The sequence below is a fragment of the Falco naumanni genome, chromosome 2, assembly GCF_017639655.2.
Source record: "Falco naumanni isolate bFalNau1 chromosome 2, bFalNau1.pat, whole genome shotgun sequence".
NCBI classification, from domain to species: Eukaryota; Metazoa; Chordata; class Aves; order Falconiformes; family Falconidae; genus Falco; species Falco naumanni.
In genome coordinates this window covers 78,289,462-78,304,723 of record NC_054055.1, presented here as the reverse complement: position 1 = coordinate 78,304,723, position 15,262 = coordinate 78,289,462, and the positions used below count along the sequence as shown (strand labels likewise).

Below are 15,262 nucleotides of genomic sequence, written 5' to 3'. Positions count from 1 at the left end.
ATTTTTCCATTGGAAAATATAATTTCACTGGCACTGGAATTTCCTACTGAGCGAAAAATGTACATTTTAAAATATTTTGAAAAAGACTAAAGCATGGCCATCTTCTTCTAATTTAGATGCTGCATTATGCAATATATCACATGTGAAGAAGTCAGAATGAAAATAGAATGACTAATCCAGGTTAGGCTTTGTTTAGAATTTAACTCAACATAATTCCATTTCCTTACATTTGTAACCTTAGAACGAAAAAGATTTTGGAGTGTCAGAAAGTCCCACTGACTTGAAATTATGGCTTCTCATCAGCTCAATTTCCTATGCATGTTCTCCTCTTGTGCAGACGTGACCCAATAATATATGTGTTCTCCCATGGGGGATGTGATTTTATTACTCCTGGTGTTGGGCAGGCCAGCTGCTCCGGCTCACTCCATGGCAACTCACATTTTCTGATGTCGAGCTTGTCCCTGGTGCCATCATCACCTGTGTGATGAAGAGAGAAGATGCCACAAACACCTCTGATCAGAAGTCACAGATGGCAGTAGATCAAGGCTATAAAATTTCAAATATAGTGATCAGCTTCTTTGTCTGATTAAATAAGAAATATGAAAATAGAAATACCAAATTACTTGAATTGCTAACAGGACAAAGTACCTGATTTAACATCAAAAAAGGAAAAAGAAAACAAACAAAAAACCTCCAATGAAAGCTTATTTCTTATATCCTTATAAGAAAAAAATATCTGTCCCCACTCCCTTCCTCTCCCACTCACATACACACTCCTCTCCCCAGTTCCTGCACCAGCGCCAGCAGTGGCCAAGCTGCAATGTAGCTGGGACATGGAGAAGACACACACAACATTCATAACCCGCAAGATGAGGATGTCATGCACAGATTCCTAGGCATGCTGAAGCAAAGATAGACTAAAATGCTCACAGGCACCTGTCCAGTTTTTACTTCTTCCAAGAGCTTTAAACACGGGTCAGGATGAGATAAGCATCCAATTTCCAGGTGTGTTCTTAATCAAATTATCAGAAACCCTGGGAATTCCCTTTTCCAGCTCTGAATAAGAGGTGTTATATATATATATATATTTATGGGGTTATTACTCAAATAAAACTGAAAAACCGACACTGATTACTTCTCAAGTGTACCTAAATTCAAAAAGGAGTGGGAAACTCTTTCACCAGAGCATGGTATTTACAGCAATAACAACTGATGCTTTGGGCTTCACAAAAAGCAGTGAATTCAGGGTACAACATGACTTTTTTTCCTTTTTTTCTTTCCTTTTTTTTTTTTTTTTTTTTTTAGCTTGATTAAAGAGAACCAGGTAGCTAATGTGGAATATTTCTGATAATAACTTGGTGGAACTATGAAAATTTGTTCTAAATCTCTGTCCTTTTTTGAGGCAATCATTTTCACATCGGGGAGAACTGTTTAGTACAAAAATGACAGTGAAAGTCTAGATGAGGAGGAAAATATACTGCAAGTACATCTACTGCCTTTAAATCTCAGCATGTCCCTTGTGGCACACCAATAAAACAGACCCAGCAAAGCTAGGTAATTTGCCAAAGCCCACACAATGTCCACAGGAGAACCAAAGTATAAATCAGGAGTTCTTGACTCCTAGCCTTTTGCTTGTTTTTAATAGCAGACATAGCTTTCTCATTCTCTTTAACATCTAAAAATAACAGACTGATAAATCTTGCACCAAATATATTTGAGACCAAAAGGTCATCCGGGCAGAGACCATCTCTCTGCCTTGTAGCACTAAGGAGCAGAGGAGCAATGCTCAGCCACAAAACAAGAAAGTCACTGTAAGCTTTTTTAAGCACTACACTGGAGTTTCAGACATTAGGTGCACATTCAGCTAATTACCTCAATATTAGTGCTATTATCACATTGTTTAAGTAAAATTCTCCCATCTTCTCACCGTTGCCCTAGGCAAGGTACAAGTCAGCTCTAATGCTACGGGTCAGCACCTCCCTCTTCTTCATAATTCCTACAGCAAAATAGTTTCATCATGAGCACTGACACAGAGGCTGTAGGAATTCATCTCAAGGGGCAGAGAATTTTCTACATGTCTGGGCTTGTTTTTAAAACATTCTCATGATACAAATGAACCTTCTGATGAAGGAGGTCAAAACCTCAGCAAAGGATGCTATGAATAAAGACAGGGTAAAAGCAATATAATAGGAGCATCGCATGAGCAAACGGAAGTCTCAGCTCTCAGCTGGAGACCACCAACCAAATTCTGTACCTCCTGTACACGAGCGAAACTCCTCTCACCCCAGAAATGGGGACACCACTGATTTCTGTGCACACTTCAGTCCTCTGCTGCTGAGGTCTTACTCCAGGCTGAACTGTGAAGCAAACTTCCCATGCAGTGACTGGAAATGGGTTGCTCTTATGGGATATCCCATTCGATTTTGTGCAGCCAAACGTCTGCCTTGTTCTGCTAAGTGCCAGCAGGAAATTGCTGAACCTCAAAATCGGCCTGACATTGTGGCTGTCAGCCGAAGAGATGCAGTCAGTAATGGGCCATAATTCTTGCTCCCTTCATTTCATTTAGAGTCCTTTTTTTATCACAGGAGTGGAATTTCAAAATAAAACGTCCTGCTGTAACAAAGACCAGCTCAAGTAAAACAAAAGCTGAATGAGGCTGTTGCTATGTGTAATCTGCAGTAGGCTGACCTAGAGCTGCATATTACTGTATTTTGGTCCAAACATATTTGATTCCCTGATTCTGAAGTCCCCTTTTCCCCCTGACTTTTTTATAGCATTTTATTTTTGATGGCTCCCATCACAAAGTGAAATAATATATGGTAAGAGTGCATGACACAACATATTATTGTGTAAGCTACCATAAAATCTTAAATTAAGTGCACTGGGGGGAAATGCATCAAGTCACTCTGGGTCACCACACCAAAACCTCGTAGCACTGCAAGACAGTGAAAGCATAAGCCAAATAGCAGTAGACAGCATGAACAAACTGTAGCCTCAAAATAACTGCACAGGGCAACTTTTCAAGAGTAACGAATCTGGAGGTGGCGTCAACTTTGTTATTAATTTTAATCAGTCAAAGTTGGGGTTGTAACCTTACCCGCATATCAGCAGCAGCTTAGGGGAATTATTCTGTCATTTTCTTAGACTGCGTGGTGCAAAGATTAAGCTTGATAAAACCTTTCATTCTAGCTGCAAGGAAAATTGCTGATGGGGTACACTGAAACAGTGTCCATGCTGCCAGTCAGGCAGACGGAGCCACTGCAGCCTGTGCTCTGGTGAGGAGCAGCCCACCAGGAGCCAGAGCATGGTCCCCAGTTCTTGTTGAAGCAAACAGGACACAATGTCACAGATGTGACCAAGCCCTCTACAGCATTCCCACCCCAGCACAGCTCCTGCTCACAAGCCACTCGTCACTCTCCAGCATTGCTCAAGTCTCTGTACAGCTCCTCACCTGTTGAACTGGAATAATAAACATTTAGAAGATAAATTAAAGTTTTAATTACACTGGTTGTCATAACTAGTCATAACTAATTGCTGATTTCAGATACACAGAACTAATCCCAGCACTGTCAGCAGGACTTTTTTTGTCCCTATTTGAAAGCAAAACAATAAAAATGTTGCTGCATTAGCTTGGCTACCTAACAAAAAAGTCTCCTTCACCCAATCCCCATAATTTAGTTTGTCTCCTCTGATATAATAAGGACCAAAATTCAGCTTGCAACTCACCTTGAATAGGTCTGACCCAGGAGCTATAGGAACAGTATCCACCATGATGTGTGTCTTTCACAGAGAAGTGGCAACTCTTATGATGCTGGTTACAGCCCACAAAGCTCTAACAGAACATCAAACATAATAAAAAAACCCACAATGAAGTAAGGTGGCAATTAATTTTACTACTTAGGTAACTTGCCCAGCAATCACGTATTTGCACAACATTCGGTTGTGATTCCCCAGCCTGTGCAAACATAAAACAAACAGACTGAAATGCTGTCATTAAGACCTAACAGAAAGCTGCAACATATACAAAGGCTCATTACTGCTCATTAAAAATGCTTTGAGTTTAAAGGAGTGAGACAGCAGTTAAGGGCAACCATCAGAGGTTTCATCAGCTTATGGCACGTTTAAAATACAGTGTGCAGCGAGGTGAACAGGTGCAAGCGCAAGCCCACTGCACTGCAACCTAATCCTGCCACTGCCATTCCCCCGTGCTGGGCAGCAGGGACAGATGGTGCAGGGAGCTGCGGAGCCTCCATACTGGGACGTGCAGGGGCAAGTGGCTGCCCAGCCCAGCAGGAATGCTCCTCTGTCACCACCCGCTGCCCCAGCTTCACTCAATGCCCATCACAGCAGGGCCTGAGAGCCCAGCCTCAAGGTTTTCAAATGGTCTCAAATAGACCGTTCCTTCCAGTTATAGTTTTAATTAATGTAGAATGAATTATTTGGGTCTCTTAATTTCCCAGCTTATTTTGAAAAAGTCCAACTAACGCTGAGCTAAGTAGCTCCAAAGGCTCCCCAGCTCTCATCTACCCTGAAGAGGTCCAATTAAAATGAGACACTAGTCAAAATGTCAAACCACCATCATTTTTAAAGCCATTGTGCAACAGATCTATGGCTACACATAAACCACACAATTACTGAATAAATGACACAATACTTGGAAACCTAAAATCTAAAATGTCCTTACTCAAGACACAGCCTCCCCTGTCAACCCAGAGCATGCTCAGAACTTGCAGCAAATGATAAAAGTCACAATACCTTTTAAAGAACAATTAAAACCATGGAGTATAATGCAACACATGTAAATTAGATGGTAATATATGATAAGGGCTTAAATGCAAAAAAAAACCAGTCCAGAAGCTCTGGTGACTGCAGAGTTGAAGGACCCCTGAACCAGCACAGGTAGAGGCTGGTAAAGCCACACCATGAAGAAATGCAGGTGCACTGGCAATCACTGCAAGGGTCTCCACAACTGTTGCACATTTTAAACTGGAAACCCTCTAATCCACTTACAACTTTTTTCTGTATTAGCTTTCTCAACCTTTAGAGAACTTACTAAGGTCTCTCTCATACACACGTCCCTCACTAGGTAAAGTCTTTTTCTTGATTTCAACTTACTTGTTTGAAAAATCCTAACTCTTCCGTTCTAGCTCTGGAAGTATTTTGACTACTGCGGAAAAGAAACAGGTATTAAAGCGTTGCTCAATGGGAGACTAAATTAAAAACTGACAGGTCAAAATTTCAGATGAGTGTTTGTTTTTAATGAGCCCTAGCTCTAATGTAATCCAATTAACTCTCTTGACTTCTGCACAAAATTGCCCCCCTCTTTCCCACAAGTTAAGCAAATTTTTCCTAACCAAAGCAGCAGGATCACTGAGTACTTAGTCTGAGCACAGGAAGGTAATAGTGTTTCAAAGAGTCTTCAATATTATTTTTTTAATTTCATTGCCCTTATAATGAAAACTTGAAACTTCCCATTCACGTCTAAGTTGAATTTCAGTAGCAGGGAAAGGGATTAGAAACACATGAGTCTAAGGAACAGCACACTCCTTTGGGGAAAACTTTCCAGGGGTCACTGGTCTTGGCACACCACCGAGGAGCAGCAAAGGAGCTGGTACGAGACCAGCCCAGAGAGGTGCCCGAGATGGCAGGAGAGACATCGTGACCAACACTGGTTGCTGCCACCCCTCTCTGCCCCCAGCCTGCTGATGCCCCCCTCCCAGGGCAGAGAGATCCTATCAAATACTGCACCCACACTCCTGGGTCTGCCCAGAGGAGCGCTGGAAAAAACCACAAATGACCCTTTGGGGAAGCTGCTGCACAACTGGTACGTTTCTCACATGTATAGTGTTCTGTGAGCTGCCGGGTTCTTCTCCCTCTGTCATTTTGTGGGAAAGAAGATCTCCTTTAGACTAAAAATCACACAGGAAATCTCACAAGAGATGTTTTTGTCATATGGTCTCGTGTCCTTCCACCCTTCCCAACTGTGAAGTGAACAGAAAAATGGTAAGATCTTTATATTTCCATTTGTGTGTTATTTGAGAATTGAAATGCAAATATGTCTTGTCCTGCAACACCGAGAAAAATGAAGGCTTGAGTATTTCTGTTAGGCATAAGGAAAGAGAAATTAAGATCAGTAAGCACAGCAGGACGGTCGCATTTCTGCCTGGCTGTAGCAGGTAGGTATGGTGCAGCAGTTTTCATGCTAAAGCTTTCCCTGACAGTCACTGCTCTGCAGGGTCTGAGGCGCTGCAGTAAGTGGAGGGAAACACTGCAGAAGGGCTGAAGTACCACAGTGTGGTAACAGCTGGTAAATGTCTTTCTAAACCTAATGTTGTAAGTGAAAAATACAGAGTAGCAAGAAACAGCAGTTTTCACCCATCAGAAGCAAGCCACCTGAGCTCGGAGAGGAGGCTCGAGAGAATGAGGGCAGAATTACCTGGAGCAGTTTGCACAGCCCTGAAAAAAATAAAGCTACCAATGTTTGCTCTTCTTGAGACTCTCCATGTGACCTAATACGATGCCAGCAGTGCAGAGAAACAATGTGCATTTCTACAGACAGCCATTTGTGCGCCCAAAATTAAATATTCTTTTTAATTGCTTATGATTACCTTCTAAATAACTGATGTGTGGCAGGTTTGTCCAGGGGGGTATGTTACTGTGTTTACTAAGTATTCAACGTATACTGTTCAGCTGAAGTTTGCCTAGTAATATATAGCTAATGATGTGCAAATAATTAAAGGAACATTATCACATCCTCTCCATGTATTTCCATTTTTTAGCAATATGGTTTTGTCTCTTAAATTCACTTCTCCTGACATTTTTCCTCATCATCCGGGTTCCCTCTTCCACTTCTGAGCATTAATATTTTATTGCAGTACTTCCCTGGGTTGTCTGTCTGAGATGGGGCAGGTTCTCCAAGTCACAGGTCCCTGCCATAGCCAAATGTTTCTTCACCCAGAGGATACTCCAGACTAGTTTGAGCTCAGAACAACTGCCTGTCTCCATGCCTTTTAACAAAATATAGTATCTTACAGATCTCTTTGCCCTATAGCAACTCCCAGAGTGAAGTTCAGCAGACCCATGAAGGGAAGGTAACAAAGAAGTTAGTCCCAGCTATCTGGATTCAACACTGCACACTCCTGTCCTTCAGGAGTTTTGCTGACGTTTGTGTGTTGGCCACCAGCCCTAACCTCAAAGCAGCGTAACTGAAAGGTGGCTCCAGCCTTTAGGGGAGCCAAGTCAACCCATGGATCACAGGTTCAGGGGTCGACTCCAGCAGAGAAAAAGTTTTGTGTACGTTACTTAACCTGGGCAAGTGCTGAATGTGGTAGCGTAGGTTCGTTACACACCAGGGAACCAAAGGATGGCATGGTGCTAGTCCCATAGGCTCTCAATAAGCCATCTGAGACTTGCCAGCAGGTGAGTTATTTGTTGATGCAATACAGGAAGCATTTAAGAAATTTTAATCTTTGCTCACAGACCCACTACTTGTTATTATGTATATGCACAGAAGGAAAGGATGTCAAAGAGGTTACACACCATAAAATTGCTTTCTAAGCCCAACCTCATATGATGTCAAACCTAATTCTTTTCTGGCATGTGCCTTTTTACATATATTTGTCTTCATATATGAAAAAATAATTAAGGAATTGGGAAAGCAGTGGATCCTTACTACAGCAATTCTTCCTTCTCTGTTACAGGAATGACCTGCCAAGCTCGAAGTTCATACATTACGAGTGAGATCCTGTGGGGTTACCGTTTCACCCCTGTCCTCACTCTGGAGGATGGATTTTATGAAGTTGACTACAACAGTTTTCATGAAACGTATGAGACCAACACACCAGTTTACAGTGCCAAAGAGCTGGCAGAGATGGCCAGCCGAGCAGAACTGCCCCTAACATGGTCGGTTTCCAGCAAGCTGGACCAGCATGCTGAGCTGGAAACTGAAGAGGAAGAAAAGAATCAAGAAGACCAAAATGAAAGAAACGGTGATGTGGCCAACTTGGAGAATGAGTCCAAAGTGTAGAACCACTGGGGGCATAAGGGCCAGACCACCTCCTTTATCTTCTCTCTCTTTGCTCCCCTTTTCTTTCTCCAGCACACCTTTTTTTTTTTTCTTTTTTTTTTTCCTTCTGTGTTATTCTTAATTCTGGGAAAATAAATACTCAAGATGCAAAATATCTACCTGCCCAATTTAAACTCAAGAGATTCACAGACTAAGCAAAGGCGTGGGTTAAAGCTGCAATACCCATTATCAATGGTGGAATCTCTATCCCCACCCTGGTAATGACTGCTGGCCTTCTCGGCACCTCTCCAAGTTCAGACCTCACATTTTATGCACATTAAAAAATCCCAAACACAACAACAACAACAAAACAAACCAACAAACAAACAAAAGCAATGGGTATATATATAAAGGATTTAGAAGGAAAGACTAATTAATGTTCATCGAAGTAATGGGCCTTGGCTCCAGTTTTTATGTGTTTCAGGACAGTTTCACGAACTGGGTGACACGCCTCTATGAAATGGGCCTTGCAGCTTTAAGATGAAGGTGAGCAGAGGGATCTGCAATCCAACACGATACTGTACATATGCCTTATGTAATTATTTTCTCTTTACATTTAGTAATAAATACCGCATGTACAAAAGTACTGTAGTAAAGAACTTCTAAATAATGTACACAGACGTGTAATTAATGTAGGTTTAGAAACAGAGTTCTAGAAATATCGGGATGCAAAAACTAACTACCCATCAAGTAGGCATTTCTCTTCAAATATTTGGAGTGTAATACTGATTATTTTCCCCCCTATATCTATGGCTCTTCTAGTGCATGACGTTTTCTTCAGTGTACCAGACTGGCAGCTATTTAGAGTACCTCACTGTTTGCCAAACAGATCGTTTCAATGACTCTAAAAAGCCATAAGTCTGGGAGAGGGCAGGGTAGATAAATTGTAACATAATTACTGATATACTGTGAAAATGTTTACAAATAAGGCAAACCATCACTGGTTATTTTTTTGGCAGTTCAACCTAAAATTTAGGCTGTGGCAAACCAGAATTTCCTTTATACTCTTAATATAGCGAGCATGTTTCATGTGGAGGTATTATCCTTTATGTGCAATATCTAGGGAAACTTCTCCCTTCTCCCCAGCCAAACCATGGGATTTCAGCGTAGTAGTTTGTATACAAACAGCACAAGCCATTGGAAACCTGATGTCGCACCTTAGCAAGCAGATTTTAGCTACTCAGCTGGGAAAGAAACAGCTGGATTTCATCTGAACCCATAATAAATGAAATTCAATTGTTGACAGCACCAGTGCTCGGCCAGTCCTGCAGAGTCACGGGTGGTGCAACATCCCTGGGTACATCCTTCAGCAGGGTTCCTCAGATAAACACATGGTTCCTGCCACCCGTGCTCAGGAGAGTGGTTCCCTCATGATTTTCTTCACCATAGGTTAGCTCCTCGGCTGTTGTAAATCAGTGTAAATCCTGTACATTCTGACCTGACAACTTTAAAATAAACGAGGCAGTGATAATTTGCGTACCTTACATGGCAACATTCACGTGAGTAGGAGGAGTTGATGTGTCACAGTTCCATGGACATGCTCTGTAAGGGGCTGCTCAGATGGTGTGGCATTGTGCGGGGCTAAGGACTGCTCAGTCAAGCCCAACATGCATAAAATACTACCTGTTGAAAAAAGCATTGCTTTTGCTGGGCTGTCGCTCAGGCCCATCAAGAACTGCATTTCTGTCAGCGAAGGAGAAGAAGCTGCAGCCTTAATTTTGTTTTTTGATACCTGCCTGCTCTGGAAAGAAAGAATACACTGAAGAGAATCTGAAACTATTTTGTACAGAAACATTTACATTAAAATAGAAGAGAAAAAAAAATAACCTCAGGAGATACTTAGTGGGCAGGTGGAAAATTTGCACTGTGATATAGCTTTCACATTGAATTCACACCTATTTTCCATTTTTTTGGCTGAAACAGTTGCCCCTTGATAATTTTCACAGTGTGGCTAATCAGTGGGGGTTTCTGCAGGTCGCCCAGCTGTGATTCCTGCTGAGGCAGGCAGAGTAGGGTGGGGAAAGGGCTGCACACCAGGGACTGGTAGATCAGGCTGAACAGAAAGATGTTTTTTGTTTCAGCTCTAAACATTTTCCCTAAAAGGCTTTCACAAAGCAGCATGATGTAAGGAACGGTGCAGAATATGGATTTTTGTTCCCTTCACCTAGGATAGCCGATTCTGCCAACTTGGTAAAGGTTACTTAACACTTAACTTCTGTAAGATAGCGCTCATTTGGCTGCAGATCTTTCAAAGCTCGTTCTTCTGCCCCAGCATCAGCAGCTGCCCAGTGCTCCAGTTCATCCATCACAACCCACCCATCAGGTTACCCATGAAGGGTACTGAGCATTTTCAAGGAAGGGTGGCTCCACAGCTCCGCTGGAGGACAGAAGCCTTACAGCAGAGGAGCCAGGGGCAGCATGGCATCGGTAGCGACGAGCCGCCCGCACGTGTCAGTCCTAGCAAAAGGTGCATGAGCTGAAAGCAAAGCATTCCTCTGAGGATAAACCTGCTTTTTGCTCTTGTAATTTACTGGGCCACTCTAGAATTCATTGCTGCAGTTTAACAAAAGTTTGTGTTAATTAGAACAGCAGCTCAGGGCCCTTATTAAACCTTTTTTGTGTCCTTTAGCACAAAAAAATAGACTTTCCGCCACTGGGGCATGCGCATGTGTAAGCTATATTTTTGTGAATAGGGCACTTAAAGCTTAAGGTGTGTGTGTTCATCTCTTTCTCTCTCTCCCCCTGTATTTTATCGTCTTTGGTATTAATGTAGTATGGACTGTAAAGTTTATGAAATCTCATTTTTGTAACATAAGCTTTAAAAATAATAGAAGCCTCCAGAGCTTTCATTGGGGAAGCTTCACGTAAACTTTGTACTAGAATGTCCCTATCAAACACCTCTATTTTTCTACAATGATTGATTAAGCAGTTTAACAATGTATTTTGTGTCAATGATTTCAACTGAACTGGTAAAAAGACAATTAAGAATTGAATGCTGTTAATTAACAATGGATTTTCAAGCCGTATATACTGCGTGGTGTTTTCATTAACAGTAAATAACCTGGGAACTTCATCTCCTAATCCTAAAAATTATACTGTGAAATATCAGTGCCCTATAGGAATATTTTTGGCAAATCACATTAAAGGAACATGAATAATGCCACACTTCAATATAACTGACTACATCATTAATCAAGACCCATTACATCTCTATATACTTCACTAATATATCTTGATGTCCTTTTCTTAGAGGATCTTGTGATTTCCAGGAGCAAAAGGATTTCCAGAGATACGTGTGAGCTCTCAGTAATCTGCTGCAGCTCTCAGTTCCATGTCCAATGAACACAAATGCTGCAGAGGTGCTTTGTACAGACTTCATGCACAGCCTTGCACAGTCCTCTTTTGCTCCTTCTCACTTTTTTCCTTTCTTCTTTTTTTTAATAACACACTAATTGCTTCTCCTCCACCCAAGTTTCCAAACCAGATCTGTCAGGTGTTCATAATAGACACAGACATACTGCTTTAAACAAAGCAACACAAATTTATACTGGGCGAGAATTTAACCTTCGGCAAATACTCAGGCTTATCGTTTAGCAATAAATACCATCTTACCAGCATTAAAATGTTTCAGAAATTATTCCAAAATAAACATCCAGAAATGCAAAGGTTCTCTTAGATGTGTATAGCTGTTATGATCTAGATCTTTGTCCTACAAAACCATAGTCATCAGCATTGATGTGAGCCATCCCAACAAATTTAACTTCTGTGCTCAAAGTTGAATGTCTGCTTCTGTGAAGGTCCTTGCCGCAAGCGTGCAGGCACCTGCACCGTATGCGGTGAGGACTGCACAGCCCTGAGTCAGAGGACTGCACATCCCTTGCAAGGTGGAGGAAGGAGGTGGCGTGACAAACGAGGGTCCTCAGAAGGCATCTGGGGCAAACCCGGTGGGACAAGGCACTGGCAAACACAAGAGGAAAACACTTGATGCCTGGTTTGAAGTTAACTTCAAGGCAGGGTCTGGCTTTAACTCCGGTGCACAGAGGTGCCCAGATCTGGGGTTGCCCATGTTCCTCTGCTGGAGTTAAAGGGGAAAATCAGGCCTTTCAAAACCAGGGAAGAAATCACTCTTCTCTTTTCAGTCACAGCACAGAAGTTTCCGTTTTGCTCAGCTGCACAGTATTGGCCTAGGGAAGGTCTGGATTCAGTGCCCTCTTCAGCCCAGGGAGGCTCAAAGCTGCATCCCGCTTCTTTCAGGAAACTAGGCCTGCCATAACAGCAACAGCAGAACTTCAGCCCCTATGCCAAAGGCTGCCTGCCTCTCGAATTCTCCCGCCATCCCAAAGAAACTTTAAATCCTGTGTTTTTAACAGAAGAACGGAAAATTCTTCATTCCCTGGGTCCATAACAGCCTCCACGCTATAGACCAGGGTGCTCCCTGGCTAAATGGCAGACCTCAGGCTGGGAAAGGCGTGGCGCTCCAGTTTCTCACCTCCAAAGCCAGCATGGCCGGCAGCCAGCTGCTGTCTGCAGAGGGGCAGTGCCACGGCCCTGGCCTATGTTTCTGAGTGCAACCAGCTACCATGTCTCCTAGGGGGTCAAATCCCGCGAGGCCTGGGTCTGATGTGCCCTGGCCACCACCCACCAGCCCAGCCTTGCCCTGAGGTGGAGGGAAGCCATTTTACCTCACTCCCGCTTGGCTGTGAGATGGGTACGGCAGCGCGCAGCCCTGAGAGCGCACGGAGTTATGCCAGAATCCCGCTGGTGGGAGGAAGGCGTATCTGGGCCTCCTGTCTTTTTATTTAATTAATTTAATTTAAGCAGGTGGTGAATTTATACTCCTTCCTCCAGTTATTTAATGTGGATGTGAATTAGAGGCTCAACACTGAAAACAAAATTTGTCTATATAGCAACCTCAGGTCAGGCACCTTGGGCAGCACATTTCCCTTAGCTGCTACCACCAGAGCTTCTGACTGTGAAACAAAAACTTTTTACCATAATGGTATTCTCTGTCCATCAAAACACCTTTCTTATCAGAATACCAGCCTCCTTAACAAGGCATGTTGCCTTACTCAGACACTTTTTAGGCTGTAAATCACACATAATAAAACAAGAACAACAGTTGGGTTCTCTTTCACTCTTGTTCCTTCAGCTGGTAAACTTGCTGTCTGGAAAGAGGTGCTTGGAAAGCAAGCATAAATTTGGGTTTCATGTTGTAAATAATTCTTAAAGACAAGACCTGAAAGCTGTTATTTATTATTCATATTAACTGATGATCTTTTATCCATCCTGAGTGAATTTTAAACTTCTAGGATTTGGCTTTTTGGAGGAAGGAGGGTGCTGTTAGACATTCCAGGGCATGCTTCATTTTGTGCATTTAGTTCAAGCTTACTTCTACCAATTTCCATTTTTTCAAATCCTCTAGATTTCCAGAAATCATAAGCTAGTGGCAACCTCAGTGTAATGGTGTACTTGTTTTACCACTTGCCATTCTCCCATTTATTGCCTGGGTAGTGATGCTGTAACACAGTTTCACACAGACAGCACACAGACGTCATAACTAAGACAGTGTTTTAAAGAGAACTGTGTATCTTGCTATTTCATCTCAAGTGTGAAATCTGTTTTCTATTCCAAGAAAATTCACAAGTATAAACCACAGTTCTTTCCTCATCCTCCCTAACTTGTGTGTCATCCACACAGAATAAAAACTGAAGAGTTTCAAATAATATCAGCTGCTTTGAAGATTTTTTTTCTCAGAGGGCAGGACTGGGGAGAGCCCTCCCCACTTTTTTTTTTTTTGTTTTGTTTTATATCAAAGGCAGCAGCTCCAAACTCACAGCTGCAGCTCATGGGCAGTCCTCTGGAAGCTACAGGCACCATCCTGCTACCAGCTTGCTTTGAAGTCTGTATCAGCCACTCTTCCAAGCCATAGAGTTGGTTTCCCTTAAATGATTATAGGCAGTCAATTGCACTCTTTTCTGGAAGGTTTGAACTGGAAGAACTGGTGGAGAACTGTTACCCCACCATACTTTCCTCCACATGTTTTTCACAGTCTGTTGGACTGGAGTCCTCTGGACTTCTTCCAGCTCAGGAAAGGAGGTTGCCTGGCACATGAGCACCAATCCTCGCAGCCACCCTCACTGCCTGCTTCCCCATCATCGTGACCGAGAGGACCCAAATTTCTCACTGAAATATCCATCCCAAAGGATGTGTGATGTGGTGCTTGGGATGGCACCATTCTAGCTCAGAAAGGATGGCAATGCAACGTATAGTGTTCGATACAGCTCACGCACACAGCACTTCGTACACAACCTTCTGCTGAGCTGAGGAAACAGAGCTGGAGCACTGCACCACTAGCAGAGCTCTTTAGATGCCTAAGAAATCTTCCCAAGAATGTAACTCTAATCAAATTAAACTCTAAATAAAAAGGACCTTTTCTAAAAAAAAAGGTTATGATAACTTAATGAGAAATCTCTAATCTGAAAATACCAGTAAGATTGGTGGTGGGGAACCCAAACTGCTACACTTTGAAGTCATTATAATGAATCTTGTTCAGATGGTGATAGAATTATTTCCTTTTCACGGCAACATTTTTGGTTTAGATAGATGGGATGCTAGAGCTAACCTCCTAAATCTCTGCTTGTCATTTTCAGAAAGGCTGAACATTTACCAGCTCTTACCAACATCAAGAGGAATCAGGAGGCATTTCTGTGAAGAGAGACCATCTGTTCAGATGACTATGTAAGAACTTTGTGCTGCCTTTTGCTCCTGCTTTTAGGCTCCCTGGGAGGTGATGGAGCCAGGAGAGGTCTCCACTTCACTGAAATGCCATCCGCACCAAATACATCCTAAAGTCCTAAAGAAACCACACGTGCTGCAGTAGGTTTTAGGCACACATAGCTTCTGCAGGAAAAAATGGAAGCCATCACTTAGCAGAGAAAAACAGCAATCCTCATTTCTAATAAACTCAGTACTTAAAACATGGGAAGACAAGATAATGCACTTCTTAATCAAAAGGCAAAATGGTTCATAGCAAATACAAAAGATCCCTGAAAAAAAAGAAAGGAAGAAAAAAACCGAAGTGCAAAGTCCACAGATGAAACCCAACAATGTTGGCCAACAGGCACTGCCACAGGTATCAAGAGTTCAAAGCTAAGCCAAGCTACTGGCCATTTTTTACTTTTTATACACAAGTACCAT

General features: G+C 42.4%; 1 protein-coding gene across 2 annotated transcripts in view; it reads left to right on the top strand.

Moving 5' to 3' along the window:
- KCNJ6 (potassium inwardly rectifying channel subfamily J member 6) overlaps window positions 1–8,092 on the top strand; it is a 156,797-nt gene extending 148,705 nt beyond the window's left edge. For both annotated transcript variants that reach the window (XM_040585079.1, XM_040585078.1), the window contains one exon: window positions 7,701–8,092. In XM_040585079.1, coding sequence (XP_040441013.1) covers window positions 7,701–8,026 — 326 coding nt within the window. In that variant the 3' untranslated portion in view covers window positions 8,027–8,092. The remainder of the gene's footprint in view (window positions 1–7,700) is intronic.
- Window positions 8,093–15,262: the final 7,170 nt, after the last annotated feature.